General features: G+C 41.5%; 1 protein-coding gene across 1 annotated transcript; it reads right to left on the bottom strand.

Annotated features, from left to right (window-relative positions):
• Nucleotides 1–625: 625 nt before the first annotated feature.
• On the bottom strand, nt 626–14,386 carry slc25a10b (solute carrier family 25 member 10b). The gene is made up of 11 exons (XM_030425624.1): nt 13,800–14,386; nt 7,420–7,539; nt 6,565–6,679; nt 6,386–6,434; nt 6,203–6,244; nt 6,066–6,109; nt 5,904–5,974; nt 4,019–4,111; nt 3,853–3,930; nt 3,694–3,750; nt 626–3,321 (listed from the first exon to the last, which is right to left on the bottom strand). The coding sequence occupies exons 1-11, from the start codon at nt 13,887–13,889 to the stop codon at nt 3,220–3,222; spliced, it is 861 nt and encodes a 286-aa protein (XP_030281484.1). The 5' UTR covers nt 13,890–14,386; the 3' UTR covers nt 626–3,219.
• Between the last annotated feature and the right edge of the window lie 3,715 nt (nt 14,387–18,101).

Below are 18,101 nucleotides of genomic sequence, written 5' to 3' on the forward strand. Positions count from 1 at the left end.
GAAGAGTGTCATCACCAGGTTTCCATCGGTAGTCCACATGTAAAGTTAATCTAAAAGGAAGCGATTGTGTTATGCTTCTTCGGCCCTGCCCTGAAAAAGCTTTCATCAAAAGATTCATCGCCACAACAGCAGGATGGATCCTGTTCCTGAGGGTCTGAAATTAATAGTTACTTAATTAATTAATGTGTCTGTGTCACTGCTGGTGAAGAGAACAGCTGCCTGATTGGCAGTTGTGATGTGGCTGGGAGCTCAGGACCAGGGGAGGGTCTTTGTTTATACCTCTAGCACAGAAGCTTTGGACTGGGGGGAGCTGCTAACTTCAGAGGTTATCTCTGCAACATTATTTTGTCTATTTATTCACATTTTGTTGATAATTTCAGTTGACTTTTGAGTGTTTTCGACTCAAATTCATGCGTATTGCCTAATATGCAACTTAGCCATCTTAGTGACATCACTAGAGTAAGGTTTATCACATTACATGCATCTTCCTCTGCGGCGACAAAAGGCTTTTTACTTCTTTTTCCACAAGGGCAGCAGTACTCCCAGAGACCTTGTAAACACACGTAATGTGTAAAGTTGGTGGAGTTACCGTTTAACAAAGCAGACTGTCAAAGAACACAAAAACTCATGTTTTCACATTAGTATTTTAATTAAAAAATCATTAGTCAGTGATCTACAAAATACAGCACCCACAAATGCGGGTGCCTCCAGTTTCATTTCTGTGCGTGTGAGTAAAGTTTGGGGTTAACATTACTGTCTATGGCTGCTCTACAGTACCTCACATTACTGAGGAACACTTATGGACATACGAACATGCAGTTATACACAGTCATTATCTCTCAGTATGTGGCTATCTTTTATCAATGTGTGGGATGAAGGTGGAGGGCTTGACGGGATGCTCAAAAGAGGATCATTGAGGTCGTTGGCATGGTACGCACGTAACTACACTGCCCCCTGGAGGACGTCTACTGTAAGGCAACATGACTTGACTAAGACTGTCAACAGAGCAGGCACAGATCAGAATAGTGTATTTGGTGAACCATGAAACTCATCATTGGACTGAAAAACAGTCACAAAACATTTGAATAAATTTGAACCACTAACATTATTCTAAACATGTGAAAACATCTCCGTTTCTACTCTCAGAACATGGATTAGTATGCAGCATGTATGTTTCTACGCAGCAGGTGAGTCAGTAAAGTGCCTCATGAATCAGAGTGGCATCCTGAGTCATAGCATTCAGGTAAACACAGTGACATTAAGGATGGAAATGCTACATATACACCTTAAAGGTGCAGCAGTTCTCTACAGGCATCTCTATTCAAAACAATAAAAACTTTTAAGAGATCAAGTGGTCACACAGAATTTCACTGGGACTGGAAAAACGAGAGGAGCCACTGCCAAAATGTACCTCCATGAGAACTTAAACCATCAACTCTCTCTGCTTCACTGCTTAAGCTGAACTCCCGCCTTATTTAAAAAACACACGAAACAAACGAGCTTGGTCCTCCTCTCCAAAAGCTTTGAGATCGAAATGATGAAAGAGGATCGGAATGACATCAAGGAGAATCCGGTAAAGGTTAACGACGTTTTGACATGCTAGTATTTTATTTCCAGCTCTAATATATTAAATTAGCGAAGAAAAAGCAAAACAATGAATCATCTCTGCTAAATTCAGGGTGCATCACATTTGGTCACCACATTTGTTGGGAATGGTTACTGTCCGACTGAGTAACAGTTTGTTCAGTCAAGATAAGGAAACCGCTTTAGGAAAAGAATGGCACTGCTGACAAGGCTCCACTGTGTTCGTTTGCATTCTCTACCTCTGAAGCTGGGACGCTGTGTAAAACATGAAGAAAACAGATCATTTGCTAATCCTTCTGATACAAACTCACCTGAAAACAGTAGAGAACACGACAATATATTTCAATGCTCTACCTCATCAACTTGATTGGCATTGTCATTTTTCCTGACTTTGATGCAAGCGACACATTTAAAACAAGTTGGGACAGAGGCAACGAAAAAACTGAGAAAGTTGTGAAATCCTCCAAAAACACCTGTTTGTAACATTCAACGGGTAAACGGGTTCATTGGTGACATGTGGTAGTATCGCGGTTGGGTGTGAAAGGGGCACCCTCGAAAGGCTCGGTCGTTCACAAGCAGGGATGAGCTCAGGTTCACAGTGTACAATACACATGAGTGTATAAAACAGGGGAGCCCGAACTTTCTCCCCTTGAGGGCCAGAACTGAAACTTAACAGCAGGTCTGGGCCACCTGTTCTGAACTCTTTTTAAGATGCAGCATGGCACTAGGATCCCAACTGACTAAAAAAGTGTCACTCCAGCAAGAAGTTTTCCTTACGAAATAAAACAGCATAAACAGACATTTATATCCTAATTATTTAAAGTTGCAATATGTAAGGTGTAAGAATTTTGCAACCTATGGAATTTATGACTTTTCTCTAGAAACATCTGGTGGGCCTATCTGAACCGCAGAGAGGCCCTCATGCCCCACTTTGGGCTCCGCATGGGCTCCGGAACACTTTGTTAAACAGTTAAACTGTTTTTATTTATGTTTTATTCAGCATCCCAACTTGGAATCGAGGTTGTATGACAATAATAAAAGTTTTGTAAATGACGAATAAGGAAACACATTCCTGGCGCAAACTTTATAGGCCTCAGTCATTGCACTGCATAAATCACAAAATCTGCTCTGGAATTGGTTGAAGTCATCGTTTAGTCTGCCGTCAACGTGACAGATGAATTGTTCCTTAAATCAAAATTAACACTTAATCTTAAAAACTTCTTACACGTACGTTTGCTAACCGTACCTGAAATTAAACTGGACAACTCTATCAAACATCTGCAAGAGCTACTTCTAATCTCCTCTCTTCTAAGAACCCCAGAGCAGCACCTTTACATGGCATCTTCTTTTCCTAGCATCCTACTGATCATCTGTAGTGACAGAAGGAGATGGTCTGTTAATTCCAGTATTCATCCCTTCCAGAAGTTCTCATAATAGTCGGAATCATTTCGCTCCTGGTAGTGAGATAAGAGGTAGCGCAAAAGGAGAAGGAAACATGCACAAGCCTGTGATAAGCTGTGCGCGACTCCCTTTGTTCCCTTATGTTCTTTTAAATGCCAAGAGCAGAGCGATGATGGGGCGCTGTGAGCGGCAGTGTCGGTGGGTGGTTGAAGAGTGGCCGGTCAAAGGGCGCGCTCAGGAGATGATGCGAATGCCGAAGTACTTCTTGAGCTGCTCGAGGAAGATGAAGGTGAGAACTGTGTGAGGGACCAAGCGGATCCCTGCGGGGACGAGACCCTGCGACGACAACCACAACAACAACAACAACAACAACAACAAAATGGCACTGGATTAGTGGATGTGGTTTTCCTCTTATCTGTCATGCTGTTTATCCACCTAGTTTCATTTGGTTTGAGTTACAGAGTTCTCTGAAATATAATGGCACCAAAATTTCATCTGAAAAACTCAACAGCGACAACAGTCTCTTTTCAGAAATCATGAGCTCTACTCTGACTGGTCGGTGTGAAACAACGCATCAGAAGACGATCCTGGATTTGATTCAAAAAGGTGAGATAATAATGAAAACCTGTAATAAAGAACATCCACTTAAAAAAGTGGCACTAAGTAACCACACTGGTGTTTAAATATTGCCTATAAAATTGTTTTTACCTTGTAAAACGCCAGCGGACCCAGCTTGGCAGTTTCTCGCAAGCAGTGCGACACCCCCTGAGAAGAGAGAGACAGAGGGTAAGTAAAGAAGATGGATGGGCAGAAACAGAGGAATGAAAGGCTCCGGGGAGCAACGAAAAAAGAGACGGATCCACTCACCGTGTACTCTCCCTTTGAGCTCATCAGCCTCGTCTTCAGCACGTCCAGAGGTTGACACAAGACTGTAGCGCAGCCTCCCTGCAGAGGAACAGTTCATCACTGCACAGAAGAGCCCCGTAAACCTACCACTGACTCCCAGGACACACAAATACAAGCGGATACTTACAGCAATGAAGCTGGACAGAAAGTGTGTGAGCATGTTATCTCCCATCATGCCTGTTCCCAGGACGAGCTGCTTGGCCTGGTCGTAACACGCCAACTAAAGGAGCGGAGGAAATGGAGGGGGAAGATCTGTGACATTTTGATGGTGACACTAACAATCTGGGCTGATTATTACTCCCCGACTACATGAATATGTTCTGTGTTTTATCTTTGCCAGCGGAAGCCACCTGCAAATTTAGCCTCAAGCTTCAAAGTTCCCCTATAGTAAAAACTGATGTATTAGTGTTTTTTCACAAATGTCTCGGTCCATATCTCACCTACACACCAGTATCAGGGCCAACAGCGGCATGAAAGTAGATTGAAGTAATTTTTTTAAATGGTATTTCAGAGTTTGTAACTGTCTGAAAAATCTTTTTAAAAAATTGATGACTAATCCTGAACTCGGGGGCATGTATTAATTTTTCATCTAACAAATGTTTTCTTTATGACGCAGCCATGGATTTTCAGTGGTGACCACTCTGAACAGCTTCACTTGTTGCTAAGGTAACTGCTCCCAAACGTACTGATAACCAGCAGCTTCTCAATGAACACCTCCAGACCAAGGCTGTATGCACACACAGCGTACTCTCTTCTGTCCTTGTGTGTGTGTGGCCTACAGTCATTCAGTATGAATACTTAGGTTATATGGATCCATTTTTTGACTAATTGGATGTGAACAGTTGTATCAGTGCTACAGTCTGAACCCATTGGATACGCTTGCCTACACAGGCTCCATAAAAAGTGAAGTAATGTTGAGTTTATGTAGATTAATGCATAATACATAATGCATTGTTTCAGTGGAACCATTTAGAAAAGTAGCCTATTCATCTTGGAGATTGATTTGATATTGATGAATGAATTAACTTTTAATTTTACTCGATTCCATGATCTTATTACAGGACTTTTAGAGGGATTCTGAATTTTACATGACTGAAGAGGAAGAATCAATCCAAAGTGTAATTGTGTTAGCTCAGGGTTGAATAATTGCTCTTCACTGGCCAGAGAATCCCTTGGGTCTCTTTAAAACGAGCAGGTATTTAAAGGGCAAATTGATAGCATTTTAATGTAGACAAATCATAATATATTTTACATCAAAATATTTATACATCTATAGCGCTTGAAGAAAAGTGAAGAATACAAGTATCCCTTTTCCTAAAAACATTATGATTGTGAATTAGCAATTTTAAATAAAAAAATGTAAATTATTTTGCTAGGTCCAAAATTATCGTTTTGTTTATCTCATATTCAGAATTCTGACGGTTGGTTCCAGCTTCTTACAAAGTTTGTCAGACAATAGTATAACACTGGTATCAGGTGGTATCTGTGTTTCATCAGTGATCAATAGTCTTGGTAGGTGCCAGTTAGTGGAAAAAAGACAAGGTCAAAGTGCCAGGCTTTAAGCCAGTTTTCTTAGTGGCCAAACTGTGTAATAACAACGTCTTGTCATGCACAGTTGCCCAGAGAGACTTACATTGTGAAAGAAGCGGCTATAAAACTGAATGTATTTTTTTGAGTGTCGGAGCCCTGTCAACTGGTTGCCAGTTTGTTGCCAACTTGTGCCAGTTTGTGTACTTGCTAATGATAGCGCTGCTCAATGGTACTTGAAGCAAAAAACAGCTAATGTTAGCTAGCTATCATTACCTACTCCATTACTGGCAACCACGTCTGGAGGCAGATGATCATACTTGCAGTGTTGGAACGTGAATGCAGTGGAACGCAGGAGATGGAAAGCCACATTTAGCAGCTGAATTTTGTCAATAACACCTCAGTTACAAATGTTATACCCGTGATATCTAAAACAAAAGCTCCTGATCATAAACATCAGCCCATCACGTAGTACTGTGACTTGCCTGTCCCACAGTGACCAACGCTCCTCTGCTGGAGGCCATGGTGGCTCCTGAGAACAGTCTCCTCATACCCTCTGTGGGACAGTACACAGGGGTCAGAGGTCAGACATGATGACACCGTGTGACTTACATGACGTTACATACACTACATTGCTTGAGATTTACCTTCTCTGAAGACTCTGTAGAGCCCGTCGATGGCATGTTTGTAGCTTAAAGACAAAAAAAAGCACATTCAAGTTCAAGTTAGGATAATTCGAACATTTAAACCAAACATTTTAAACTGAGTAAGTCACAATACTCACTTTCTCCTCAGTTCTGGTGGTAGTTTCATGTCATTCTGCATCCTAGAAGCAGAAACATTTCAGAACTTTTGATCCCAGTACATGATGCTCAGGCCCGGGCCAAGACCCTAACCACAGCTTGTCAAGTGTTATTTAAACTCTGAAAATGTTAATGAGAATTTGGACATTCTCATGGGGTGTTACCTGACATTCACCATGTCTGCTGGCGTGCCGACAAACCCACCAGTGAAACCTGTTGGCAGAAAACTGTTGTTGGCTACAAATCCCAGGCTGTGATACTGCATGTTTACATGTTATTGGGGGGGGGGGGGGTGTAAACACAACGCGTGTGCGCGCGTGTGTGTTTGTGTGTGTGTTCCCACCTCCAAAGGCTCCCAGCAGGACCTTCTGGTAAAAGGGCATGGGGCCCTGGCCTGTGCTGCCCATCATATCCCTCACTGTCTCATAGATGGCAAATCTGGTGAGTGAATAAGACATCTGAGAAGAGAAGAGAAGAGAGGAGAGGAGAGTTTTATTCATGTTAACTTTAGTCTTGTTTGCTGACTTCCCTATCCTGAAAGAACTAAAGGAGAGTAAACTTGTTGATTTCTCTGCATTTGAACACTGTTGGAGACATTTGGGAACAAACAATATGTATAACATAAACCTGGTTATTTTTTTTTTATTCTAATGCAGACTTTCTACATTCTGTCATACCAGTCAGTGTCTACATCAGTATACGCTACGAAATCTCCCTGTGTGTTATAAAAAGGATACTAAAATCATCTATTGGAGTAGATGATCTAGACACAGACTGCTGACTGCAGATGAGATTAACAATAAAAATGGTCAAACTCAGTAGGAGAAGAGTGAGTAGCTGTTTCATAGTGCTGATGAAATCCTCCAAACCACAGCAAGTCTGATATCTCTGGTACAATCCGAGACTATTGTAGTGTTTACAGCAGCTGACCCTATTCTTAATCGTGCATGTTCTCTCCCCTCCTTTAGCTTTACTTTGGTATCATTACCTGCTTCAGTACAGTATCTTTCATCTGACTTTGTATCATTTGCCTGAAATTCTTTTTTTTGCTAGGTCTTCCTTGTTACAAAGGTTTCCTTCATTGGGACCCACCTGGTTAAATGTAGGTTATCTATTTTTTTTATACAAATGACAATCTAACCAACATTACAACACACACAGGCTCAAGAACAGACTGGGACATCTCACAGACACACACCTGTCTACAAAGCGAGGCAGAGAGGCCATTGTAAAGAGCCAGCACCCCGTCGGTCTTCACCACATGAAGGGCCATCCCCATCATCCTCTTCTTCACCTCCTGCTGGGTCTGCAGGTGCACCTGGAATGACATTACACACAGTCATGCATTAGCATTGGTGTCATTTTCAATACCAGACAGAGAGAATCCTTAGTCCTGTTGGCGCTGACACAGCAACTTTACATTTTTGTTCCTTCTTTCGGGGTAACTCGGACACCAGCTCTCATTTGGGCAACTGTATGTGTCAAAGGAGTCCAATGTGTCGCGCTTTAAAGAGGCACTCAAGTGATTTAGAACTGCATTTACATAAAGATGGGGAAAAAAACAAAACAACAAAAGTCCAAACTCTAATCCGCAGAGGTCAAGATACTGTGGCTCCACGCGTCACAGAGGACGTCATGCAAATGTTTTTACAGGCTGAGCGCTACTCACCACAATGACTAGACTGAGCTTCATGTGTATATGTGTGTATTGGTAGAGAAAGAGAGTAACGTCTGGCAGTTGAGTTACATTGAACCCATTTTATTATTGCATTAACCAGTGCGTGTGTGTGCGTGTGCGTGTGTGTGTGTGTGTGTGTGTGTGTGTGTGTGTGTGTGTGCGTGCGTGCGTGTGTGCTGTCCCTCTCAGAGCAGGTCAGCAGCACTACAATGTGGCCTTTGTCCTTTGTTCCAATCAGTATTTGAGTTTGAGGGCCACTTCAAGGCACAACCTTTATTAATGTAAGATAACATAATCTTTTCATTTATTGATTTCCAGGAGAGGGATTTTGGCTGTAGCAGTGGCAGGAGGACAGAATAAGTAACTAAATAATACAAGAGTAATTTAAGACAAGATTACAAGGTAAAGCTGGCCGAGTGAGGACACCTGAAGCACTTCATCTCGCACCTGGGTGAGATGATCACATGGCTGAAGGAGCTGTCGAACTGCCACAGCTCTGCATATAGAGGGAGAGAGTAGGGCTGGGGATACGGTCCTGAAATAATCCTGCTATATTTTTAGGCTATATTGCAATACACAATATATATCTGTGTTTTGAAATGTCCTCAAAAGCACTTCATAAGAATTACTATATTTATGGGCCTCCATATTGATATTTTGATAAATAATCCTCATCAATGGGAATATAAGTACAAGAATTAGAACAAGGTAAGTTCTAGTAAGTTCAGAAAATGACATCACTTTATTGTGATGTTGCCTTCAAAGCCAGGAAAAGACAGTACTTACACCATATCACAATATAATGATATCCAAAATCTAAGATGATATAGTCTCATATCACGATAACAATATATATTGTATACACACAGTATATCGTATAGAAGGCCCAGCCTTATGTTGTACTGAGAAAAGGTTGCTAAAGGTGTCCCCTCGTTTAAGTCAAGTTGTTGAGATATTTCAGTCTGTGGTACAAAGTGTCAGAACAAATTAAGAAAAAGACCTTCCAGAGACAGCAAACATGGCTCATAATCTACAACATGCGAGAAAACAGTCTATTCCTGAGCCAGATTTCACACAGAATAAACTACTTCAGGGAATTTAACCTCAACGTAAAACTGCTATTTTTCTTGATGCTCTGATTAAGGAAACCACACAGTGCAGAAATGTGTTAAGACAATGTCCTATTGAGCCATCAGGAAGCTGAGGTGCACAGGCACAGCAACATTCGCTCTCTCACACCTTAGTGTAATATTACACCCAGATGAGTTGATAAGTGAATGGCTTTTCAGTCTTTTCAGGTGATGCAGACAGATCTGGTTTGGCAACTCCGCTGCATCAGATGCGAGCGGCAACACAGCTGATTATTTGATGGTGTAATCAATGCCTGGGTTAACACAAAGGATGAAATCAATAAAACACAAGGAGGCAATCTTTGCCCTGTGATATGCGTGTTTGGCAAAGCTCTTCTTGTCTGCTAAACACCACATTAGCATACTGTCTCGTCCAAATTACACCTCTGTCCTAAATTCTCTGTTGTTTACTTTTGCAGGGATGTGATAAGTGTACAGCATTTTCCAGCTTTTGTAGGCGGTCTTTGCAAAGTCACCACCTGCCTCAGTCTGCTGTGACAGAAAACAGAGCGAACTGAGTTCTCGTGTCTTTTATATGCTTTGCGGGTAAATCCTTTTTTTAAATCATCACTAGAAGCTCGGCTTGGAAGGTGAACAGTGTGTGCTCACTGGAGCAAAATAGATGCAATAATGTTCAATTCCACTGATGCATTTTGGACCAAGGTTACAGCCTCTTACACAAGAGCATAAAACAAATGGACTGATCAGGCTGCACAATAGTGGACAAAGTGATTGTTTTTATTGTTTGATTGCCATCATTGTCTGATTAAAATTTAACAGAATGATTAACAGTTTGTTCCACAAGCTTGATTTCATACAATACTTAACACTGGAGCACAGGTCACTGTCCCTGAGTGATCCAATCACAAGTGGACAGCTCAAAGTCCAGGTGTGAACACCTTCGAGACATACTGAGGACACATTTGAGATCCGATCTTGCAAACTCCCTTACAAATCGCGTGACCTGACAAACTTTGTGAAACCCCAACAGTAAATCCTGAATCATCGGTGCCCTCTTGCAAATCCAGCATTAAATAGACATTAAGATTTTTCTTTCTTTCTGTCCATTTCTGTGTCTGTAGTGCATCATACCGCCAAACAACAAATACATTGTCAATATACTGACAGTCAATGTAAAATTTTACAAATACAGCAAACACTAACAAACATAGGTGTCTTCTTTGAAGCACATGGAGAAAGTCCCCAGACTTTCACATTTTGAGAGTTGTTGCATTAGGAGAAACTGTCTACTGTCGTTCACACATTCTGAACTATTTGGGGCTTTTCGTTAATTTCGCATCATTATACATAAAGATGGTTTTCCCTTTGTGTGAAAAACATTATATTGGTTTGTTCCCAGAGATGTAGGTATATATTTCATGCAGATCAGGGAAGTGAGACCTGATCACAAGAGGTCATGTCGAGACATATTTAATGCTAGGTTTGAACTGACATGCTGAAAGCTGCCTGCTTGTGATCGGATCACTTGGAGCGAACCAAATGCTAACAGCCACTTTGCTTCACACATCAGTTTGATCATCGTCTATGTGATTTTACTCACATCTGCCTTATGGTATTTATTGCTTCAAAGAAAAAAGTGCCTATTCTGAACAGACATCAACACTGTCTCGTTCAGGATGGCAACCTCCTTAGATTCAAGCCGTTGTTTCTCAAGCAGTGATGTGAAAAGCTGTGATGTTGGCGTTGCCTTGTAAAGCTTGCGACACAGAGAAACGGGTGCTGTTGAAATTCACTTAACGTTGTACAAATATGAACAGTGTTCACCATGTGAGCACTGATCTACTCTGTCACAGGAGATGGCAATGATTAACACAGTGCTGTCTCCAGCTTTCATCACACGTTCTCATGTCTACAAATGAATGATAGCTTTCCTTAAAATTCATGGAGTTGTTTATTACCAACATGGTAATTATATGGCAACAGTTTGACCATCCACTGCGCTGTAGTTAGTCCACTGAAGAACACTCATTTTTAAAGCATTTGTTCAGATCCTCAAGTTCTCAGTGTTTTTGAGAGCATGTTTTTAATGTTTTATATCATTTTGTAATCAGCAACACTCAACCTCTCCGGCTCAAGCACCTTCTCATGAAAGCACCGGTGCTGATAGGGGACCAACTACGGTGTCAGCTACATCTGACACCAGCAACAAAACGCCACTGTAACTAGAGCTTGGACTGCTTTAAGATAACATGTCTTTTCTAGGTATTTGGACAGTGACACATTCTATTGTTCTGCCAGCTCTGTAATCCAGCACAATGATCTGGAGATCAAACAATGACTTTGCGGTTCAACCAGTCAAGAGTCTCAGCCTTAATTTTAAAGCTGTTCACATCCATATAGGGTAAGGCTAACCCAAAGTATAAACAGCTCATCCTCAGCCACCTTTAACCACTGTACAAGTAGAACTTTATAAATCACTGCTTTTAAGACGGAATTTTTCCCTGGTGAAATAAGTGCTGTTGGCTTCTTATAATAAATACCAAGCTGCTTTTATCACAAGATGAAACAGTGTCCTCAATAACTGCTCTTGTGCACTAAAAACAGCTGAATGTGCAAAGGCTCCAACTACACACCGAGGCACCGAGGAACAGAGTTGAACTGCTGCGCACAACTCAATGCAGGCAACTGATACTGACTGAATATTAGTGTGACGTCAAGCACTTGAAGAAAGAGTGGAAGAGATGGTTGGAGAAACATGACCGTGTTCTCTGGTCCAAACACGACCACTATCAAGAACGACTGGGCGGAGGTTCTCAAACTGGGTTGCATGGGGGAGCTGTATGGGCGGTGGGGCTGCGGAGGGAGAGACGTAAAGCAAAGATACTGCATGAGGTGAAACAGCCAAGCGCGTGCTGGTCTTATAAAAACAAAGGGAAGTGAGTCAGATTTGTCTTGACGTCTGGCAACATCGTCAGCAGACGGAGATGACCTTGTGAAGAAAGACTCGTGATGAATCCATCCTGACAGTGGCTCGGACCCATCAGCATCCTGTGAGGGACCACCGGCAGCTACAGACGTGGTTTAGGTATAACAACAGTGAGAGAACCAAACTGTGCGTTTGAAAACTTAGACTTATCAGCAGGCTCTGCCGGTGGCGCTCCCCAACAGTGGATCTGATTGGTCGAAGTTGGACCAAGACTTTGAAAGACGCCTGTCAAGTGTTATTCGAAAGGTGCTGCTCTTTCCCAAACGGCACACGGTCAGAAATGGCACCCCTTCTCAGAGTCATAACATGGATACGCTAGAAAGAATCAGTGTGACACTTTCCAATGTTATCATCATCCCTGACTGCAGATAAAACACCCATAATTCCATTTAGAAAACATGGAAAGGAGACTTGTGTTTTTTCAGTTTTCGTCAGTATTAAAATAATCGCGGGATTGTAGTCTGTGAGGGCAGGGCTACATTACAAACAGGCACATCTAAACACTAATTCAGCACACTTTTAAAAAGGGGCTTAAAAACCTTTTTGGGAAGCTGAAGCTGCAGTAGAGCCACAAGAAGCCTCAGTCTTACACTACTATAACTGGATATGGCATCACCGGCTAACAAGCAGGTTAGAAGAGAAATGAAGCCCTGACTTTAGCTGCGACGTGGCGATTACCAACCACATCTATATAATTAAGCACCACATGACTGCATGACCACCAATTAGTGTGCTGGGGTCATGTGCTGTTGCATTCAATGCAACTAAGTGAGAGGTGGAAGTGAACCGAGTACGGATTTTGGCATTGGGTTGAGATGTTTGTGACTGACTGCTGTGTGCAGCGCAGTGAGGCAAAGATTAACAAGAATGAACACGCATGACCCCGCTGAGATACACACCCGCTGTCAAGCACTAACACACGCTGCTGGAGGTTTTAGTTACCAAGTTCTAAATGAATAACTAAATGTGAAGCTACAACTATACTGGAACATTCTCTGCCATCTAACAACTACCATATTTTGTATTTGATACTTTATTGATATCAGTGAGTATGTGTCCTATATTTCAAATGGTGCACTACGTAGTTTTTAACAAGAAATGTTGATATTCATGCTCAGACAAACTAAGTATAAACAACTTAGTTTTCATGACAAACAAACTCATCTTAAAAGGATAACACAGTTTCATGCTGTTTTACTTTGTTGATATGTGGCGGACCCTGCCACCTGTCTAGCTTCAAACTGTGTTCTGCGACCTTATCTTCCTCTAGGAACAGCTTGTTTATTCAGCTATGGAAATCATCAAGGTCTTATCCTCATTGTGAACATTACTTTTCTGATATTCTGAATTTATTTCCAAAACTACAAAGTGCACCTTTAAAATGGCACTATGAATAAATGTGTACAATATTAATCAGGTACTAATACAAACTCAGAAATACTATGACTCCATAACTGAATTAACAAGCGTTGTTTACTTGGTTGGTTTTGGCATAAAATTAAAAAAAAAAAAACAGTCAACGAAGACCTTTCTCTTCTGATTTAAGTGTCTTCCTCAAAGCTTCATACTGCACCTTTAACAGCCTTGAATTTAAGTGATTCCACAGAAAAACGTGATGCCTCAGTACGAGCACGTCAGGCCACGATGCGCTCCCTGAGCTGCAGATATCTAACAGACATATATAGTAATATGATAACAGGTCAGGTGCTAGCACAGCCCGTCATGTGTGACTCCTACTGGAAACGGCTGTGGCCCGGTGTTCAGGCCCGCACTCCTTCACCCACCGCCGGACTGAGGGCAACACACCGACCTCGGCCCCTCACCTTGATGAGATCCAGAGGATGCGTGCAGCAGGCGGCTCCACACGACGCCAGCCCTCCGAAATACCAACGCGACATCCGCTTCTCGGTCATGGTTCCGGGCTGTGCAGCAGTCCGATGCAGCAGTTACAGCGGTGACTTCTGTCCTCCCAGTCCGATCTAGACACGCCGTCCGCCCGCTCTGTCGCCCTCCTGGCCTGCAGGGTACCGCTGGCAGTAGCCTGTGCTCTACAGGACACGGTTAACCTCGTTAATCTTCAAACATTTCGATAAGAGACGGCGTCACGGACCGGAGGGACTTTGGGCTCCAGCGGCATCGCGCGCACTCACGCCACATAGCGCGCGCGTGCGAGAACGTGTGTGTGTGTGTGTATGTGTGTGTGTTCCTCTGAGTTTGAGCCACGATGTGCAGGGAGGAAGCGGCTGAAGACAGAAGAGAGGAGCGCAGCCAATTGCCAGCGTGCACGGAGGAGCTGCCTACCCGCCCCGCGCCTCCGAGATTCAAAGGTCGACAGCGGGGTTTGAGTGAGAATGCTGTAGCCCCGAAAAGCAACACACACACACATACACACACTAACACGCACAGCCCACTTTCCCCACCACAGACTGTCATGTGGCTTTTTAAAGTCATACGCACCCTTCTTACAGCTGCGAGAGCGCGCGGACGCACGCTGTCTCTTTAAGAGGACAATAGTCGACTTTCTCCACCAAACAGAGACTTGAGTCCCTTAAAGAGGCACTATTTAGTTTTGGAGAGGATATAATAATTTTTTTCCAGTGAATAAATTGAAACTGAATAAACCAGCTGTTCTCAGAAGAAACTAGGGAACACTGTTTGAAGCTAGAAAGTATAACAGTAGGAATCTGTGTTGTCCTTAAAGGTCAGCTTGTTTATTTAGTTTGTTCAGTCACTAAAGGAAGAGTTTGTTATTTAATTTGTTGAGGCATAAAAAAATATCTCTCTCTCTATATATATATATATATCAATCAACGAAGATTACTATGAAAAAAGTAGTTTTGGTACGATTATGATAACATGTCTATATAGCATTGCAAGGCTCACAAACACACACACTCAGGGGTTATTACAGAGTTAAATTCTCAAGAAAAAATGTCAAGTAGACTTTGTCTGCAGCAAATATTGCACATATGAGACAACAATAAAGTAAAGAAAGAAATTAACAAATTTTTGGAGCCATACATTTGTTTGTTTTTCTTTAGCATATTTTATTGATTTATTTAAAGTATTTTATTGGCTGTTTCCTTATTGTATCTGAAGGGAGATTTCATTTTCCCTTACAGTGCTGAAGGGATAACATGTTTTTGAGGTCTAGCTTGTAAGTTAGCATCAGCATGGTTCCCTCGACATAAAGCCTTTTGCCTAAAGCCTGTCATTCTGTTCTAAGAGGAACTCTTGGTACAGTCGACCTCTTTAAACAAAAGTCAAGAAGAGCAACACGCAGGCAAGACTACAGACACTGTTGGACACATGTTCCTTTTCTTGGCTGACTGTCAGCACCATGCTGTGGTCAGTATCTTTCATGTGTCCAATAAAAGCTGTGTCCTTGAAGCCCTTTTCTAACACACATAACTCACACACCTTCAACCTCTGGATCACTCTGAAGGGATTATAGTAGTTTAGCTCGAGACATGGACATGCATTGGCACATTTGAAACTTCTCCAGGTTATACAACATAATTATTCAGTAGCACTAACTTCAGCTAAGAAGCAGTTGAAGCCTTATTGTAGTCACACTTGCAAACATACAACATTGCTGGGTCATAATTTAGGAGGCGTTTTTAAAGTGTCAGGAGGCTTGTGGCGGTGCCCTTAAGAGTCCAGATCAGCCATGCACAAAATGTACATGAAAAGCAAACAGCAATGTATTTTAGCAGAGAGTGCAGCAGTCACAGAGTCAAGGGTTCACCTTGCATGGGGCTAAACCTTTTTTTGACCCTTACTAGCCCCAAGGTAAGAAAGCCTTCACTCTACCACGATACTAGCACATTTCAAAGTGGGCTAACCCGGGTTTTGGCCTAGGGCTTACTGACTCTGCTCTCAGGCAGATTTATGGGGTTATCCCTAGAACATTTTACACAGGACTAAAAGGTGTCATTGTGAAACAGCTCTAAGGTAAACAGAGCAGTCACACCTCATTCAACAGACATTTAACCTAAGCCTAGTAGAAGTGCAGTGTGAAACATTGCACATGGTTTTATTAAAGCCCGGGTTAACAATGCAGGTGTGCAAAGAAGTTAAGTTATCCCAGGGTCAACTACCTACAGTATAACGCCTTTATAAGGCCCACACTAAAGGAAAACTACACACATTTTGTACATCAAAGTGTGATTACAGGTCTTGGGAGTATTACTCGAATATGTGACAGAAGTAGTGTATTTGTAATATTTTGTGGCACCAGAGGAAGCTGCCTATACTCTGAAAAATTGCCTCCAGTGATGTCGCTCAGTAGCTAAGTTGCATTGTGGGTAATGTAAGTGCCTGGTTTTGAAAAAGAAGAACAATGTGTAGAATAAAAGAAGTGATATTTGGTTCTACTTACTGGTTTTGATCATTAGTGTAAATGCTTTTTTCAAGGAGGCGTTTTGCTATGTAATTACAATTATTTCTATTCATTCTTATGGGGAAATTATCAACATTTGTTCTGCTACTTTTTCCGCTAACGTTCAGCTAAAGAAACCGTTCAGCTATCAAAACAGCAAAACAGCTTTTTAAGCCTATTCAGCCTTTGAAAAATTTAGTTAAAAATAATAATAATAATAATAATTAATCTGTTTCTGCAAAATCTTGCCCATTCATTCTCACGGGGAAATGATCAACTTTGGTTCTGCTACTGCTTCAGCAGTGTAGTGCAATGCATTATAGTTTTATGCATTTCAGGCAAGTATTTTCCAGTATATTCAGCAGTTTTTATGAAATCACTTCAGCTGTCGGCATTCACACTGTATTTTTGCAGGAAATGCACATTTTTCTAGTTTATTTTCTCAAACTGTCCATAATGAGTCCAGCAGTGTTACAGGAGTACAGCTACCAGTGGACTGCTTTTCTCTTTATCAGATTACATGCAGCTTCCTCTGGAACCACAGTGGGATTTAGATGCAACTACTTTTACACATGCAGTAATACTCCCAAAGACCTGTAAGCGCATTTTAAACACAGTGTATGTATACAATTGGTGGAGTTACCCTTTAAGCGCAAGGGTATGACAAATTGTCTGCAGTTCATGTTAGAGAGCACATCTGTTGCTTAGTGATTACTGCCCCCAAGTGTTTTATGTCTGCTGTCACCAACACAAATGATGGTTTGGAAGCCGACTGGGATTGAATTCTTGTCCATTTATGTTAATGTGTAGATTGGATTGAGTATGCAAGTGTTGCTTATTTCCACCAGCCTTGAACATACAGGATAACATTGCCTATTCATTGTTTAATCATTTCAGCAAAGTGAAACACAAGTCAGGTAGCATACACAGCTCTGGTCGATGTCAACTGTATGTTTCGTTGTCCTTGGAAACACGATAGAGAGAAAGTGTGACAGAGTAGGTATTTATTTGGCACATAAACACACAGTGTATTACATCACATAGGGTTTACATCCTACGTAAAAAAAAATAGATAAAAAAAAGTTGTAGTGGAATGCAAACACATATATTTAGTCAGCACAAGTGGTTATAATTTGTATAAATTATACAAAAGACAGTCAATAAAACAAAGGTGCAAAATACAATGTCACACTTATGTACTGAATAATTTATAAGGTGTAATGTTATTAAGTCAATTGAGAGGTGTGTCAAAATTCAGATCTAGACTACGTCATCATAACCTTAACCTACTGTAAATATCCTCACTTGGCCAGAGCCCAAAGAAGAAGTCTATACAACGATGAGAGCTAATTTAAGAGAACACAAGGTAAAAAATGTAGTTCAGATCAGATCAGCAACTTAACTGTTTATGGAACAAATTATTACTTATCTGTCCCGACTTATCTTGGTCAGATAAGTCATAAAATGTAAATGATTACTCATGGCAGAGTGCTGAGGATGAGTTGAGGGCTCTGACAGCCCACGGGAAAAGGCTGCTCTGTAGTGCTTTTTTAATTAAAGTCATATTACAGCTTTTAATCTTACATATTCACAAATAGACACAATACCTCATTGCAATACACCCTCAATACAGCTATGCTTTATAAAGAAAAGTAGTATTAAAAACATGTTGTATTGTTCTTTCAGTTGCTTTCAAAACAAATCCAAACTATGACTGGAGACAGTGCTGCTCATTCCACGTTTG

This window comes from Sparus aurata, chromosome 1 (assembly GCF_900880675.1).
Source record: "Sparus aurata chromosome 1, fSpaAur1.1, whole genome shotgun sequence".
Classification (NCBI taxonomy): Eukaryota; Metazoa; Chordata; class Actinopteri; order Spariformes; family Sparidae; genus Sparus; species Sparus aurata.

Excerpts from the sequence above, each read along its gene's own strand:
- slc25a10b (XM_030425624.1), bottom strand. The coding sequence starts at position 13,889 with ATGACCGAGAAGCGGATGTCGCGTTGGTATTTCGGAGGGCTGGCGTCG. Across the intron at positions 6,110-6,202 it reads CCACCAGAACTGAGGAGAAA|CTACAAACATGCCATCGACG; the intron begins GTGAGTATTGTG and ends TTTGTCTTTAAG. Across the intron at positions 3,931-4,018 it reads TTCTGTCCAGCTTCATTGCT|GGAGGCTGCGCTACAGTCTT; the intron begins GTAAGTATCCGC and ends GTTCCTCTGCAG.